General features: G+C 44.1%; 1 protein-coding gene across 2 annotated transcripts in view; it reads left to right on the forward strand.

Annotated features, from left to right (window-relative positions):
• Window positions 1-1,868: 1,868 nt before the first annotated feature.
• The window catches only part of LOC118370812 (unconventional myosin-X-like), a 57,771-nt gene continuing 45,029 nt past the window's right edge, over window positions 1,869-14,610 (forward strand). For both annotated transcript variants that reach the window (XM_052518729.1, XM_052518730.1), the window contains exons 1-2: window positions 1,869-2,545; window positions 13,207-13,262. In XM_052518729.1, the coding sequence (XP_052374689.1) occupies window positions 2,411-2,545; window positions 13,207-13,262 (191 nt within the window). In that variant the 5' untranslated portion in view covers window positions 1,869-2,410. The remainder of the gene's footprint in view (window positions 2,546-13,206; window positions 13,263-14,610) is intronic.

The following is a 14,610-nucleotide window of genomic DNA, read 5'->3' on the forward strand; positions in this document are numbered from 1 at the left end:
TGTGTGTGTGTGTGTGTGTGTGTGTGTGTGTGTGTGGTCAGTGTGAGTGGGTGTGAGTGAGTGTGTAGAGTCCTGTGAGTGTGCATAGAGTCTGTGCAAAAATACAAATTAAAGGGTCAATGCAGAAAGTCTGTGTAGCCATTTTGTTAGCTATTTTGCAGTCTTATAGCTATTTTGCAGTCTTACACCTTGGGGATAGAAGCTGTTCAGGAGCCTGTTGGTGTCAGACTTGTTTCTCTGGAACTGCCTGCCGTGTGGAAGCAGAGAGAACAGTCTATGATTTGGGTGGCTGGGGTCTTTAACGATTCTCCTTCCTTTCACACCGCCTGATATAGAGGTCCTGAATGGCAGGGAGTGATATGTGACCTGTTGCCACGAGAAAAGGGCAACCAGTGAAGAACAAACACCATTGTAAATACAACCCATATTTATGCTTATTTATTTTATCTTGTGTCCTTTAATTATTTGTACATTGTGTATATGTGTGTGTGTATATATGTATATATATATATATATATATGTATGTATATATGTATATGTGTATATGTATATATGTATATATGTATATATATATATATATATATAATATGACATTTGTAATGTCTTTACTGTTTTGAAACTGTTGTATGTGTAATGTTTACTGTTAATTTTTGTTGTTTTTCACTTTATATATTCACTTTGTATGTTGTCTACCTCACTTGCTTTGGCAATGTTAACACATGTTTCCCATGCCAATAAAGCCCTTGAATTGAATTGAATTGAATTGATATACCAGCCTCTCTAGCACCATGCGATCCAGGGCGATGCAGTTGCCATACCAAGCAATGATGCAGCCAGTCAAGATGCTCTTTTTGAGGATTTGAGGTCCCGTGTCAAATATTTTCAACCTCCTGAGGGGGAAGAGGTAATGTCGTGCCTTCTTTGCGACATTGTGTGCGTGTGGACCAGGGGAATGTGGATAGAAGTTTTGAGGTGTTGGTTATTTTCTAGTTCTCCTGAATTGCTCTCAAAGCAAATTTCATACACCAGTCTAGTCTAGTGTCAAAGCTATATTGTATGGTAATTACTTATCAATATTCACTCTGGAACAGAACAACACATATCATTTGCTAAATTTATATTGGCTAAAAACACATCTAGATATACTCTGATCAAATCTGGTGGTCATTATTAAGAAGTTCCAACCACAAAGTAATACACTCATGAGTTCAATCTGATATCACAAGTAGAGAAAAATGCTTTCTTGTAGTGCAAACCCAAACAAACAGACAGGCTTTTCTCTGTTAACATTTGGGAAGAAGAGCTCTGTCTATTAGTGATCAGTGATCACCATAACTGCCCGTGAAGTCATTGGAGGGAGTTTACTGGAATAGAGAATAAAGGGAGAGCGTCCATCTGCTTCCTATTGAGGCATTTCTTGTATTTCCGAGGGCAAATGCCTGTATTAACATCGCCATTAGGCATGCACACACACTCACACACGCACAACACACAACACACATGCACACATGCTAAATCAACCAGAAAAAACAGCATGTAAATACACATTTACACAAGTCCTGGCTTAGGCCTACCAACACAGTATTTACAGTAGCCTTCACACAAACATGAAGTAGACATGTGGTAAGAAAACATATTTTCTCAAGAATGATGGGCAAAGATGCTAAAGTCGTAGGTCATCAAAGAGGCATGTGACGCAATAGTCTGTTGGAAGAGGGGGCGTGTAAGATAGGCGTGCCTTTTCTGGTCGTGTTATAGTCCAGCCAGTTATATTTCGCATTCGACATGAGGGGACGGCTCGACCCGCCCATTCAAGGCTGGCTGATCTCTGGCACGCTTTTGTTCAAACTCAAGTCAAGTAAGTCATAATCGCCTGCCTACCCTTTAGTTTAGCTACAACACTGTAGTATGTGAATAGTAGCAGGCAACACGAATTTCGCTCCTCATATTGATTTCTTTATATGTCTTTTATTTACAATATTCATGGTTTTGTCAGCCAGTAGTGGTATTTAGGCTTCAAAGTAGATACATTGGTATTTTAGTTAGCTTGTGATAACTTGCGCAACGACTTCAGATACGAGCAAAGTCTCGGGACAAGGCAACAACTAGTCTTTTGGAAGGACAGATTTGACATAACTTTCAGACTAATTTTCACCAGGTTGAACTCTTCGATAGCTTCTATGTTCCTTCTATAGGCTAGTGTTGGTCAGTTCTTTTGGCGTATGTGTCTGTTTGTCATATTCCCTCTGGAAGTCTATGGAGAGAAGCTGTTCAACTTGGATGTTATCCTCACGCGACTCTGGATTTAGTTACGTACTGTGAGACGTACACGCGTAACCCCAGAGGCCAGACATTGAATGTTGACTTTACGACAAGAATAGTCGAAAACACCTGACTTGACCCGATTTGAATGCCTGTGCAAGGATTTTGTTGGTTTCTGTGCTGCAGGCAGGGTTTCAATTTGCTCGGACGGGACTATGGGGAGAAAGAGGAGGAAGAATCTTTTGAGTTGCGCAACAAGGAGGATCTGACTTGCAACGGACGTGTAAGTAACCTTATCTGCATGCATTATTAGTATTACCATGTTAATATGATTTGTCTGCCCCCTCCTGCCCTATGATGCACGTCGTTGTTAAGACCTGTCATACGCATCTATGCACAGCCTATGTATTATTCACATCTTCATGTCTACTAAAGAACAGCCAATATGTCAGTCAGATGGGATTTTGCTACATAGGGAGACATACCAATTTATAATAACACACCACAATGGCTGACGCTACATGTTTATAAAAAAAGTATTTAACTTGTATGGAACACGTTTGAGAGTACACAAAGTAGAATTGTATTTGAATCTGATTGCTTACTATGACACATGCACATGTTATAACATAGTTCTCTTTTTAAATAATTTTTATTTCACATTTATTTAACCAGGTAGGCCAGTTGAGAACAAGTTCTCATTTACAACTGCAAGCTGGCCATGATAAAGCAAAGCAGTGCGACAAAAACAACAACACAGAGTTACACATGGGATTAACAAAGTACAGTCAATAACAATAGAAAAATCTATATACAGTGTGTGCAAATGGAGTAAGGAGGTAAAGGCAATAAATAGGCCATAGAGGCGAAGTAATTACAATTTAGCAAATTAACACTGGAGTGATAGATGTACAGATGATGATGTACAAGTAGAAATACTGGTGTGCAAAAGAGCAAAAAAAAAGTTCAGAAAAACAATATGAGGATGAGATAGGTAGTTGCTTGGGCTATTTACAGATGGGCTGTGTAGAGCTGCAGCGATCTGTGAGCTGCTCTGACAGCTGATGCTTAAAGTTAGTGAGGGAAATGTCTCCAACTTCAGCGATTTTTGCAATTCGTTCCAGTCATTGGCAGCAGAGAACTGGAAGGAAAGGCGGCCAAAGGTGGTGTTGGATTTGGGGATGACCAGTGAGATATACCTGCTGGAGCGCGTGCTACGGGTGGGTGTTGTTATGGTGACCAGTGAGCTGAGTTATAACATAGTTATAACTAAGCATAACCTACATAGCCAGCATAAATAATGGTGCAGCTTGCTTTGAAGGGCAACACACAAGTTGCAGCTATAAGTCGATAAACCAATTTCATTCCTCACCACAGAGAGGTATAGCTGACTACACAACTCCTTGTCACCCTAGTTACCCACCTTCCTTATTTTTGCCCTGAACACCAGCTCATGAATACACTCACGGCTGGCTATGGATTCAGCAGGAAAATGATGTGTAGTTGGGCCAGGGCAAGGTCTATTCATGCAAACAAAAGAACCACGTTCCACTTTAGAATCCTATCCATGATGGATTAAAATGGTGACATGCAGACATAAGCAGGAATGAGCAGGCCTATGTGCACAAAGATAGGCATAGACTAGAGGTTGTGTTAGATCAGCTTTGTTACAGAGCCCATATTTACAGTTTTGAAGTGGTACCACTACCATCATGCTGACCTGACTGATTCCTTTTCCAGGATACAGGGAGTGTGTCAGGTCATTCATGTGACCTGCTCCCTCCATCACAATAAAAGACAGTTCCACTGTCATGGATACAGGGCACGCAGACAGACAGAATGTGTGTTTGGCCTGTTCTTTGAAGCCTGGGCAACATTGAGTAATCTCACACAGTGTGATGCAACCAAAAAGCCTACTGTTGAATGGCATCGATCCTGTGGCCTCCGTCCACTGTATGGCAAACAAGACTGTGGCCTTGTCTTCTCCGTAATGTCAGTCTTCTAATCGGGCACAGAGAGTTCAGCATTGTCCGCCCACTTGTGAGGGGTCATTGTTACCCTGTATTGAGGTAACCTCTTCACCTCAATCTAGTACACAACGTACTGTACCCTCCTCACATGTCCATTAAAAAGGAGCTTTACCTAGAATTCATTGTCAAAGTCAGTATTACTGACCGCAGCATAACAAGCCCTCTAGTTGTAGGCCTAATTCAATATTTCTTCATGTTAAGCTTTCAGTCATATTTTCTGTATTGCTTGCAGTGCTTAGCTTGACTTGGGCAGCATGTCTTCTTCCACAAAGAGAACATGAAGCACACATCCAGCCGAATAGTCCACTCTCTCCTCCTGTTCACCTCTGAAGATAGATAGTCTATATCCATTCCTATCATCTCTCCTGTCTGCCAGCTGTTACACACGTATGCTTTAGAAACTGGAGGGAGATACTTTTTTATGGAAATGGTCTTGAGTTGCGATGGATAGGCAGGTCTCTTCCCATCAGTCCAATGGCACTAACAGACTGGTCTGGTCCGGAGATAAGAGGAACATCTGGTGCTCAGGGGGATCCAGAGAGGTGTCTGTACTGGAGAGTTGTTCTTGGCAAACATCCCATGTCTTGATCATTATGCACCATCTGTCTGGCAGTGATAGCTAAAAAAAAACTCCATCCATGGTCCATTTCCTCAATCAATGCAGGGTTATTGTAGTATGTCTCGGTTAAGGACGCTTGATGGGTTTAAAGTAAGACCCACTCCACCCCAGTGGAGGCTGCTGAGGAGAGGACGGCCCACAATAACGGCTGGAAAGGAGCTAATGGAATGGCATTCATCACGTGGAACCCATGTTTGATGTGTTTGTTACCATTCCACTTATTCCGCTCCAGTCATTACCACAACCCTGTCCTCCCCAATTAAGGTGCCTCCAACCTCCTGTGCTCAACCTCCCACCATATAGCACAACCCCCCCATCAAACCTAGCCATGCATATCCAGGTCAAAAAACTGTCTCCACCCCTCTTAGCCCCTCAATCATGTCTTCTCTCTGTCATTACCCCTTTGCGACTTACAGTGGGTTAAATCCATTTGAGTTCACTCACTTTTTGACAGCACCCCTTTTGATTTGAACTAAACCTTCCATACTTATTTGCCCGTTGCTCAGAAAGTGACTTTTTGGACCTGAATACCAAAACCTTCAAGAGATCAAGGTGCACAAAGTGGACCTATTTTTGCATACCCCACCATACCATGAGACATGTCTTCATCACTGGAAAAGATAAACGGTGGAGATTGATATAATTTACAAGCTTACGAACAGGGTTGTCAAACTGTTTTATAATTGTTTTTTTTTATTACATATTTGCATATGTTGTAGCTTAGCCCCTATTTTACATAATCTAAGGTTTTTGTGTTGTGCCCGCCATCGGTTGAGACAAAACATGCTCTTGAATACAGGTGGGTGTCATGTTTTGTCTGATAATGTACTAAAATGAGAATCAAATAGTACCACAAAGATAGTTGGAGGTCCACATATCAGAGAATGTTGACTTGAATAGGATATGTTGTTTTACATTTTAGGCTAATGTCAGTCCTCCATAGGAAATCTATTGAAATCATTGAAGGATAGATAATATTATAGACATGACCACTTGACATTAGACGGTGGGTGGACCGGCGGCCATCTTTGAGATAGTAATTAAAACTTAAAATTGCCATTGAATTGCCCTTTTAATGGTGTACCAGCTACAGCTAGTCTGAAGGGATAGGTCCATTCTCAGATTTGTTTTCTATGATTGAAATGACAACGATGAGACAGACTATAGGGAGGAGGTCAGAGACCTGGCCGGGTGGTGCCATAATAACAACCTATCCCTCAACGTAACCAAGACTAAGGAGATGATTTGTGGACTACAGGAAAAGGAGCGCCGAGCACGTCCCCATTCTCATCGACGGGCTGTAGTGGAGCAGGTTGAGAGCTTCAAATTCCTTGGTGTCCACATCAACAACTAACTAGATGGTCCAAACACACCAAGACAGTCGTGAAGAGGGCACAACAAAGCCTATTCCCCCCCAGGAAACTAAAAAGATTTGGCATGGGTCCTGAGATCCTCAAAAGGTTCTACAGCTGCAACATCGAGAGCATCCTGACCGGTTACATCACTGCCTGGTACGACAATTGCTTGGCCTCCGACCGCAAGGCACTTCAGAGGGTAGTGCGTACGACCCAGTACATCACTGGGGCAAAGCTGCCTGCCACCCAGGACCTCTACACCAGGCGGTGTCAGAGGAAGGCTCTAAAAATTGTCAAAGACCCCAGCCACCCCAGTCATAGACCGTTCTCTCTACTACCGCATGGCAAGCGGTACCGGATTGCCAAGTCTAGGACAAAAAGGCTTCTCAACAGTTTTTACCCCCAAGCCATAAGACTCCTGAACAGGGAACCAAATGTTTACCCGGACGATTTGCATTGTGTGCCCCCCCCAACCCCTCTGCTACTCTCTGTTTATCTTATATGCTTAGTCACTTTAACTATACATTCATGTACATACTACCTCAATTGGCCCTACCAACCAGTGCTCCCTCACATTGGCTAGCCGGGCTATCTGCATTGTGTCCCACCACCTGCCAACCCCTCTTTTTACACTTCTGCTACTCTCTGTTCATCATATATGCATAGTCACTTTAACGATACCTACATGTACATACTACCTCAATAAGCCTGACTAACAGGTGTTTGTATATAGCCTTAATACGCTTATTTTCAAATGTCTTTTTACTGTTGTTTTATTTCTTTACTTACCTACACACACACACCTTTTTTTTCTCACACCATTGGTTAGAGCCTGTAAGTAAGCATTTCACTGTAAGGTCTACCTACACCTGTTGTATTCGGCGCACGTGACAAATAAACTTTGATTTGATTTGACCCACCCTGTATTCAACCGACGGCGGCACAACACAAACACCTCAGAGGACCTGAAGTAGGGTCTAAGCTACAACGTATGAACAAAATCGGAGTTTACACGTTTTTAGATAATTGACGTTAAAGATTTTAAAAAATATATATATTTCTATTGAAAAAACATTTTGTGCAAGAAATTATGAAATAGTTTGACAACTCTGTTTGTAAGCTTTTGAAATGAGTTCATTATGGATTTACCCAATAGTGTGCTGCACACTTCCTTTCTCAAAAGAGAACAACGAGAGTAACCTCAAAAGAACATCCCTGTCAAAAATTATCTGATTTCACATTCATTGTGTGGCCGTCCATGTTGTATCATGTGGACTACAGTGAGCATAGGCTATGTGAATGAGTGGTGATGAGGGTTTGGCCTATTGTTCAAACCACTGGCTTTGGTTTGCACCAGTGACTTAGGTTATTGTGTGTTCATACCCTTTTCTACAAACAGTAGGCCTCACCTCCCACTTGAGATTGTATCAGCTCCTTAACTACAACCGGACACAACTCCCGAGAAAATATTGATTATTGATTTCTTGTCTACTGCTAATCCTGTTTCCTCCCGGCCTGACCCTTCTCACTGATCTGTGCTGGATATAGATACGACCAGTCAATACTAACAGCTGAGCCAACCATTAGACCTCAGCTGACCCAGACTAAGATTTGTATTTATTTTTTATCCGTTATTTTACCAGGTAAGTTGACTGAGAACACATTCTCATTTGCAGCAACGACCTGGAGAATAGTTACAGGGGAGAGGAGGGGGATGAATGAGCCAATTGTAAACTGGGGATTATTAGGTGACCGTGATGGTTTGAGGGTCAGATTGGGAATTTAGCCAGGACACCGGGGTTAACACCCCTACTCTTACGATAAGTGTCATGGGATCTTTAATGACCTCAGAGAGTCAGGACACCTGTTTAACGTCCCATCCGAAAGACAGCACCCTACACAGGGCAATGTCCCCAATCACTGCCCTGGGGCATTGGCATATTTTTTTTTTGACCAGAGGAAAGAGTGCCTCCTACTGGCCCTCCAACACCACTTCCAGCAGCATCTGGTCTCCCATCCAGGGACCTACCAGGACCAACCCTGCTTAGCTTCAGAAGCAAGCTAGCAGTGGTATGCAGGGTGGTATGCACCATTACAGCACAGACTCCGAAGACCGTCCATCCCATGGAAAATCAAAGGATTTGTGAACTGTAATATTTAGCTTTCCATGGTGTCAATGGTGGTTTTGGGGGTGGGGTCGGAAGGTGGGTGTCGTAGATGAGTCCTGGTCCTGGGAAAGCCCTACAGGGAAGTTCCACTGTTTACACAGTGGCCTCAGTTACGTTCAGCGTTGGACAAGCCGCACTTTGAGGCAGTAGGTCAGACCTCCCAGCCCTCCCTGTGCGTGTGTGTTGGAACATTTTCTCTCTAAAAGCTTGTTAGCTAAATGGTCCCTGCTGCTGCCAGGGGTGACCACAGCTACCCACAGGCCTGGTGGAGGAGTGACGAGTCTCCCCTCTTCTCCAGATACATCCACCCAACATCTTCACCACCACCACCATCTACTACGTCAACGTTTTCCTCTGCGGTGCCAAGAAGGGTTGTGAAGCGTAACAGCCATAATACTGAAACTATGGAGTGATGCTCTGTGCCCGGCCTGTGCTCCAGCTGAGGTTGGAGGCATGACTCAGTTGTGACGCTTGTGCAGGCTTGGCTGGCAGAACGGTCCCTGCCTAGGCCAGTTCAGAACCTTTCCCATGCATGTTTACAATCCGGATTCAAAGAAATTGCTCTCCCAACAGCTGCCCAAACAGTCAGGCAGGCTGAGCTGAATGCCTCCAGTGTTGAGATAGCCAGGGCACTAATTTTAGGAGAGGACATCCGTCATTCTCTCTCCCTTCCATGTTTCCACTTAAATCTCAGCATTCTGCTAGATGCAATATGAAGTTAGGCCTAGCTATGTTTGCCACCGGGCATTGTGCCCGTCTACAACAGCTGCCAGCATTACCGGGAAGAAGCAGGTCCAGTCCTGGCTTGCCTGAAAGTGGGTCCCGTTAACCGGCTAACGGCGATGCCTCTGCCCTCCCCTCCTCCCTCTTTATTAGAAAAGAGTCTTCAGAGGTGTTACGGTACACTGGTTTATATTTGGTTTCCGTTGCGTCGCGGCCTCACCACCTTCAGGCCACACATCTGGTCCTCAGGCTGACGCTGGCAGAGCCCGAGCATTTCATCCTGGTTACTCAGCCTCCCAGGAGAGCTGCAGGGCCAGGCAGGGGGAGGAGGGAGGAGGGTGTGGTGGTGGTGCCAGAGGAGAGCGGAAGTGAGCCACGGAATGAATACATCACGGCATCTCTCTCTCCCTCCTTCCCTAGACCCGGCTCCAGTCCGGATGAATCATCCCCTGCCTGCTCTCTCTTCCACTCTGTCTACTCTCTCCATTCGAGATCGACTCCTCCAGACTTCTGAAAAGCACGCCGTTCCCTCCTTCTTTTCTCCTTCTATCAACTTTGGGACTATGCATTTTAAGAGGTAGCTTGGATCAGTGGTTCCCAGATCGGCAGGGGCTTTCAACATACCCTTGAAAGTTGTAATAGTGGAATGCACAAAGTGCGATTTTGGGTAGTGCATCATCAGTTTTCCTCTTGTCATATCAGTCATTGTATACATTAGAGAGATATTTATCACTTGTCCAGATCAACTAGCCCATAGATTTTGTTGTAATGTTTGAGTCATTCAAATGTCACATAAAATGTCACATGAATACACATACACATTGCAGGAAATAAGTGTGAGTGAAAAAGTCTGGGAATCTCTGGCCTAGATAAACAGACAGGGGAGATAGTGTTCAGTGAGAGTACCTACTCACAATAAGACTGGGGAGGATTTATTTATTGGATTTATAAGCAGACTTCCCATATGGCAATTGGCAATCATTTCCGTCACCAGTTTTCTCTCAGTCAGACATGGCAGGCTCAGGCTGTGTCTGGTGTGAGCAGAATGTCTAGGGAACGGGACTTGGCCAGTTGGTTGAGGGTCGACGAGGGCCAAGCAGAGCCAGGAGCAGGGGAGGGCCACAGCCCGCCCGAGCCTCATTCACAAATTGCTTTTCGACACCATTCAGTCATTCCTATCGGGCTCGTCTGACGTTTGCAGTACCTCTCCCTGGGTTAAACTTGAACTCAGTCACATTACTCACACCTTCTTCTTATCCTTTCATTTGACCTCCGGCCCTCCGCCCGGCGTCTACCCTCATACAGAGCGCGTACTGTACATTAGTAGTTGGATTTTTCTTTTCACTTAAAAAAAAACAACTTTCTGAAGCACTTTGCAGAGGCAGAGTCCTAAACTTAGCAGACCCAGCAGTAACATGTGGTGTTTGAACAGCGAGGGGCCCAGGGCTGACCTGGATAGTGTTTCAGGTAGGCCGGAACCCCAGGCCGGGCCGCTGCAGGGCCTCCCTCAAGGCTGTGACTCCTCAGAGACAACATCACAGGCCACAGAAACACACAGCGCACCACGGACACGGGCCGACTGGATCACAGGCTAGCTCTGATGAGGTTTTCCAAGGTCCCATACGCAGTAAAAGGTACATCTCCTTTCCAGCCCCTGGCTGCAGGGCGTCCAGAATAAAAAGTTCACTGTTCCAACTCGACTGCTAGCAGGGGCTCCGTGTATTCAGTTGACACATCTCTCAGTGTGCAGCAGAGAGAGGGGTGGGGATAGATGGCTGTTTAAGAGGAAAAGTACTGTACAGGGAAATGATGTTGGCCCCTCGTTGTGATTTTCCAGGAAATGAAAAAAAGCCCTCTGCTTAATCATCAGTGCAGTTAAAGTAGAAACAGGAGTCTGTCTCTACACCCTCATTTATGGGCCAAGTCTGTTTGTCTCCCTGGTCTGGCTTCTCTCTCTCTCTCTCTCTCTCTCTCTCTCTCTCTCTCTCTCTCTCTCTCTCTCTCTCTCTCTCTCTCTCTCTCTCTCTCTCTCCGTCTCTCTCTGAAAGGGGAGTGCCAGCAGTATGTGAGGGTAGGCTATACTATGTTACAGCCTTGGTTGGTCTAGTGACCTAAAGGTTCAAGTGCTCTGGCTAGAAGTGTTTGCTAAGAAAAAAGTGATTTATTTCTGTTGGTTTATTTTGACACTGTACCAACATTAGTCTTATGGGACTTGAATATATCATTGTCTCATTTGTGTGTTTATATAACAGTAATAAACCAATAAAGACACATACAGCTAGCTATGTGAGATAGGAGTGCGACCGACCACAAATATTTGATGTTAGTTGCCTTTTTCACAGAAATGACTGGATGTGAATAAAAGGGCGTGGGGGTGTGTGTTGAGCTAAAGCACAAAATAATCCTCTGTTCCAGGTTCTTATGTTAAATGAGCCTGTTTTGAATGCCATATTTCTCCCAACCATCTCACCCTTGCATTTGAAAGCCAACCATTACAAGAACAGAGCAGCTATGTGCCTGGTGTGGCTGCCAGGAAAGGCAGGCAGAATGCTATACTTTAACACACAGGGTTGGCTGGGGGGCAAACCTTCAGGGGTGAAATCACCCCATCTAGACTGCCTGGGAACCTACCATGCTAACTGTCATAGCACATTAACTAGCCTACATCAAATCTCCACAGGGTCATCTACCTTGAACTGATGGGCCCATAGCTCTCTCAGATCACCCCTCATTACACATGTATGTTTTAATCAGGATGCAGACTCTTCCCAGCTAGCACATAACGTTATGAGAACCATACGTTTCTTAGATCTTGGTGAGAGGGTGTTGGTCCTATGGTTATTTTACATACTACCTTCCCAAAACCTTTTGGAAATGGTGCAGGATAGTTGTTTGGCTTTGGAACTTTCAAAGCTCATTTACACTACTTGAACAGAACGTTTCCTAAAAGTTCAAACATGGTTACGTTTAATAAAAATGTTGGTAATATTCTAGGAACGTTCTCCAACTGGTTTAACAATTGAGAATATTCTCAAATAGTTCAGAGAACATTAAGAAACAACGTTCTTCTGTGAGAATTTCAGTACTTCAGCATAACATTTCCTAAAGGTTTCCTCATGATTCTATTTAAATTCATGTGCTTACATTGTTCTAAGTATGTTAAGAAACAACATTCTTCCCTGGGATTTTCAGTAGTTTCAGCATAACGTTTCCTACATGAGGAATCATGGTTCTATTTAAAGTAATTTTCTCAAATAGATCAGAGAACATACAAATAAGATCCATAAAAACCACAATATTTTTTTTTGTAACGTCCAGAGAACTTTCTAAGAATGTTATTTAAAAAATAATTATGTTCTGTAGCATCAACAAAACTATCTCTATCCTCTGTCTTGTTAAGCTTGTTCAGCTGTGTGGGTTGCGCCTACTAATTGGCCACACCGGAGCTTAATCAGTGCTTGTTTCCTTTGAAATGGAGTCTGTTTGAATAGACTCAAATGAACAGCTTTGAATGAGTTCAAATATATGGCATGCTAGCTCCATCCTGGTGGCCCAGTGGACTAATTCCATGGATACAGAACAGAAGGTCATAGATTCAAATCTCACTGATGTGCCACAATAAAAGAATACATGTGTTTACATGATTAATGCCTAAGCAAATAAAATGTGATTTGTGCTTGGAGTTCAAAACAGTTCAACTAAGCTAACAGTGTTATTAAAAGTCTTGTTGGAACATGTTCACAGAACCTTATTTTTATTGCCTTCAAATAACCTATCATTTCCATTCTCAGAACATTAATAAAACCTCTCAGGAAACGTTCAGGGAACCATAGTAAAACGTTCTCAGAACCTCCCTTCAACCAAAATATGAATGTTCCCAGAACAGGAAAAATGTTCACTTTCGTTCGCAGAATGTTTTACCGGTCAGGAAACGTATGGCTTCATTCCCAGAACCAATGTGAAACCAAAAATGTACGTGTCCACGACATTCAAGGAACCAAATGTGCTAGCTGGGTTAAGTGTTTTTTTTGTTGTTGCTTTTTTCACAGGGTCCACTTGAGGTGACTCTCTCTCAGCCGACTCGCACAGCCAATGGGACAAACGGGTAAGTTGTTTGTGTGTGTGTTCGTGGATGTGTGTGTGTGTGTGTGTGTGAGTGAGTGAACACACGTTGTGCTGCTTTTAGGAAGTCAGTTCCTCTATAGCTCTTGATGTTCATGTATGATTCTGTGTACGTGATGTGTCACCAAGCACGGACATCATTAGTACTCAATCTTTTTATCTTTTACTTCCCTCTACAGAGCTTGGTTCTTGGGGTTTCTCACCACAAGACTCATAGTATGCCTGACCACACATGCACACACACACATGCAGAAGTACAAGTAGGATCTTAATTTGAGCCAATTTGCTACAACATAAAAGTTATCCTGCAGCGACAAGAAATGTGAATTAATGGTCATTTTTGTAGGGTTTGATACATTTTTTGTAAGGGAAAATCACAAACTTCAAAAGCCTTTTAAACCTCAAATACACTACAAGTTCTCCTACAACAGGGTTATCAAATTAAGATTCTATATCTGTAGGACGCGCCAATACCACTACCAGATTCGCAGGCCATGTGTCAGCGGGACTCTCACACCGGGGTGCAAGATCTCTCTCACACACACACACACACACACACACACACACACACACACACACACACACACACACACACACACACACACACACACACACACACACACACACACACACACACAATTTCTTATTTATTTAACAAGGCATGTCAGTTAAGAACAAATTCTTTTTTACAATGACGGCCTACTCCAGCCATATCCTAACTCGGACAACGCTGGGCCAATAGTGCACCGCTCTATGGGACTCCCAATCACAGCCGGTTATGATACAGCCTGATGATGCCTCTAGCACTGTGATGCAGTGCCTTAGACCCCTTGTGCCACTCGGGAGACATGACGTGAGTGTGGGATGGTGGTGGTTGAGGGGGAGATGAGTGATCTCAGGCCTGCATCACACTATCAGTCAGGCATCATATCCTTATCTACCCCCTCCTCTCTCCCACCTCACTCCCAGGCAATCTCAGTCTCAGTCCTCTCAGAGCACAGACGGCGTGGTGAAAAGTCCTAGAATTATATAACGTAGCTGATGAACAGTATACATGTCTGATAATGTCACAACTCGCTACAAGAGGACAACTCAAACTGGAAAGGGAGGAGGGCTGAGGGTGGGGGCGTTGAGGGAGCGGTGAGCTGAGGCTCTCTGAAGCCTCAAGTCAGACGGGACATGCAGCCTCCTGAGGGAGCGAGGGAGGGAGGGAGGACAGGGTGAGCGAGGTGACTCAATCTCACTTCAGGAACACACCCTAGAGGGGCGAGGCTGGCACAAGCGTGTGTGTGTGTGTGTGTGTGTGTGCTGCCACCTCCACAGAGCAGAGA

Source organism: Oncorhynchus keta, chromosome 5, assembly GCF_023373465.1.
Source record: "Oncorhynchus keta strain PuntledgeMale-10-30-2019 chromosome 5, Oket_V2, whole genome shotgun sequence".
Classification (NCBI taxonomy): domain Eukaryota; kingdom Metazoa; phylum Chordata; class Actinopteri; order Salmoniformes; family Salmonidae; genus Oncorhynchus; species Oncorhynchus keta.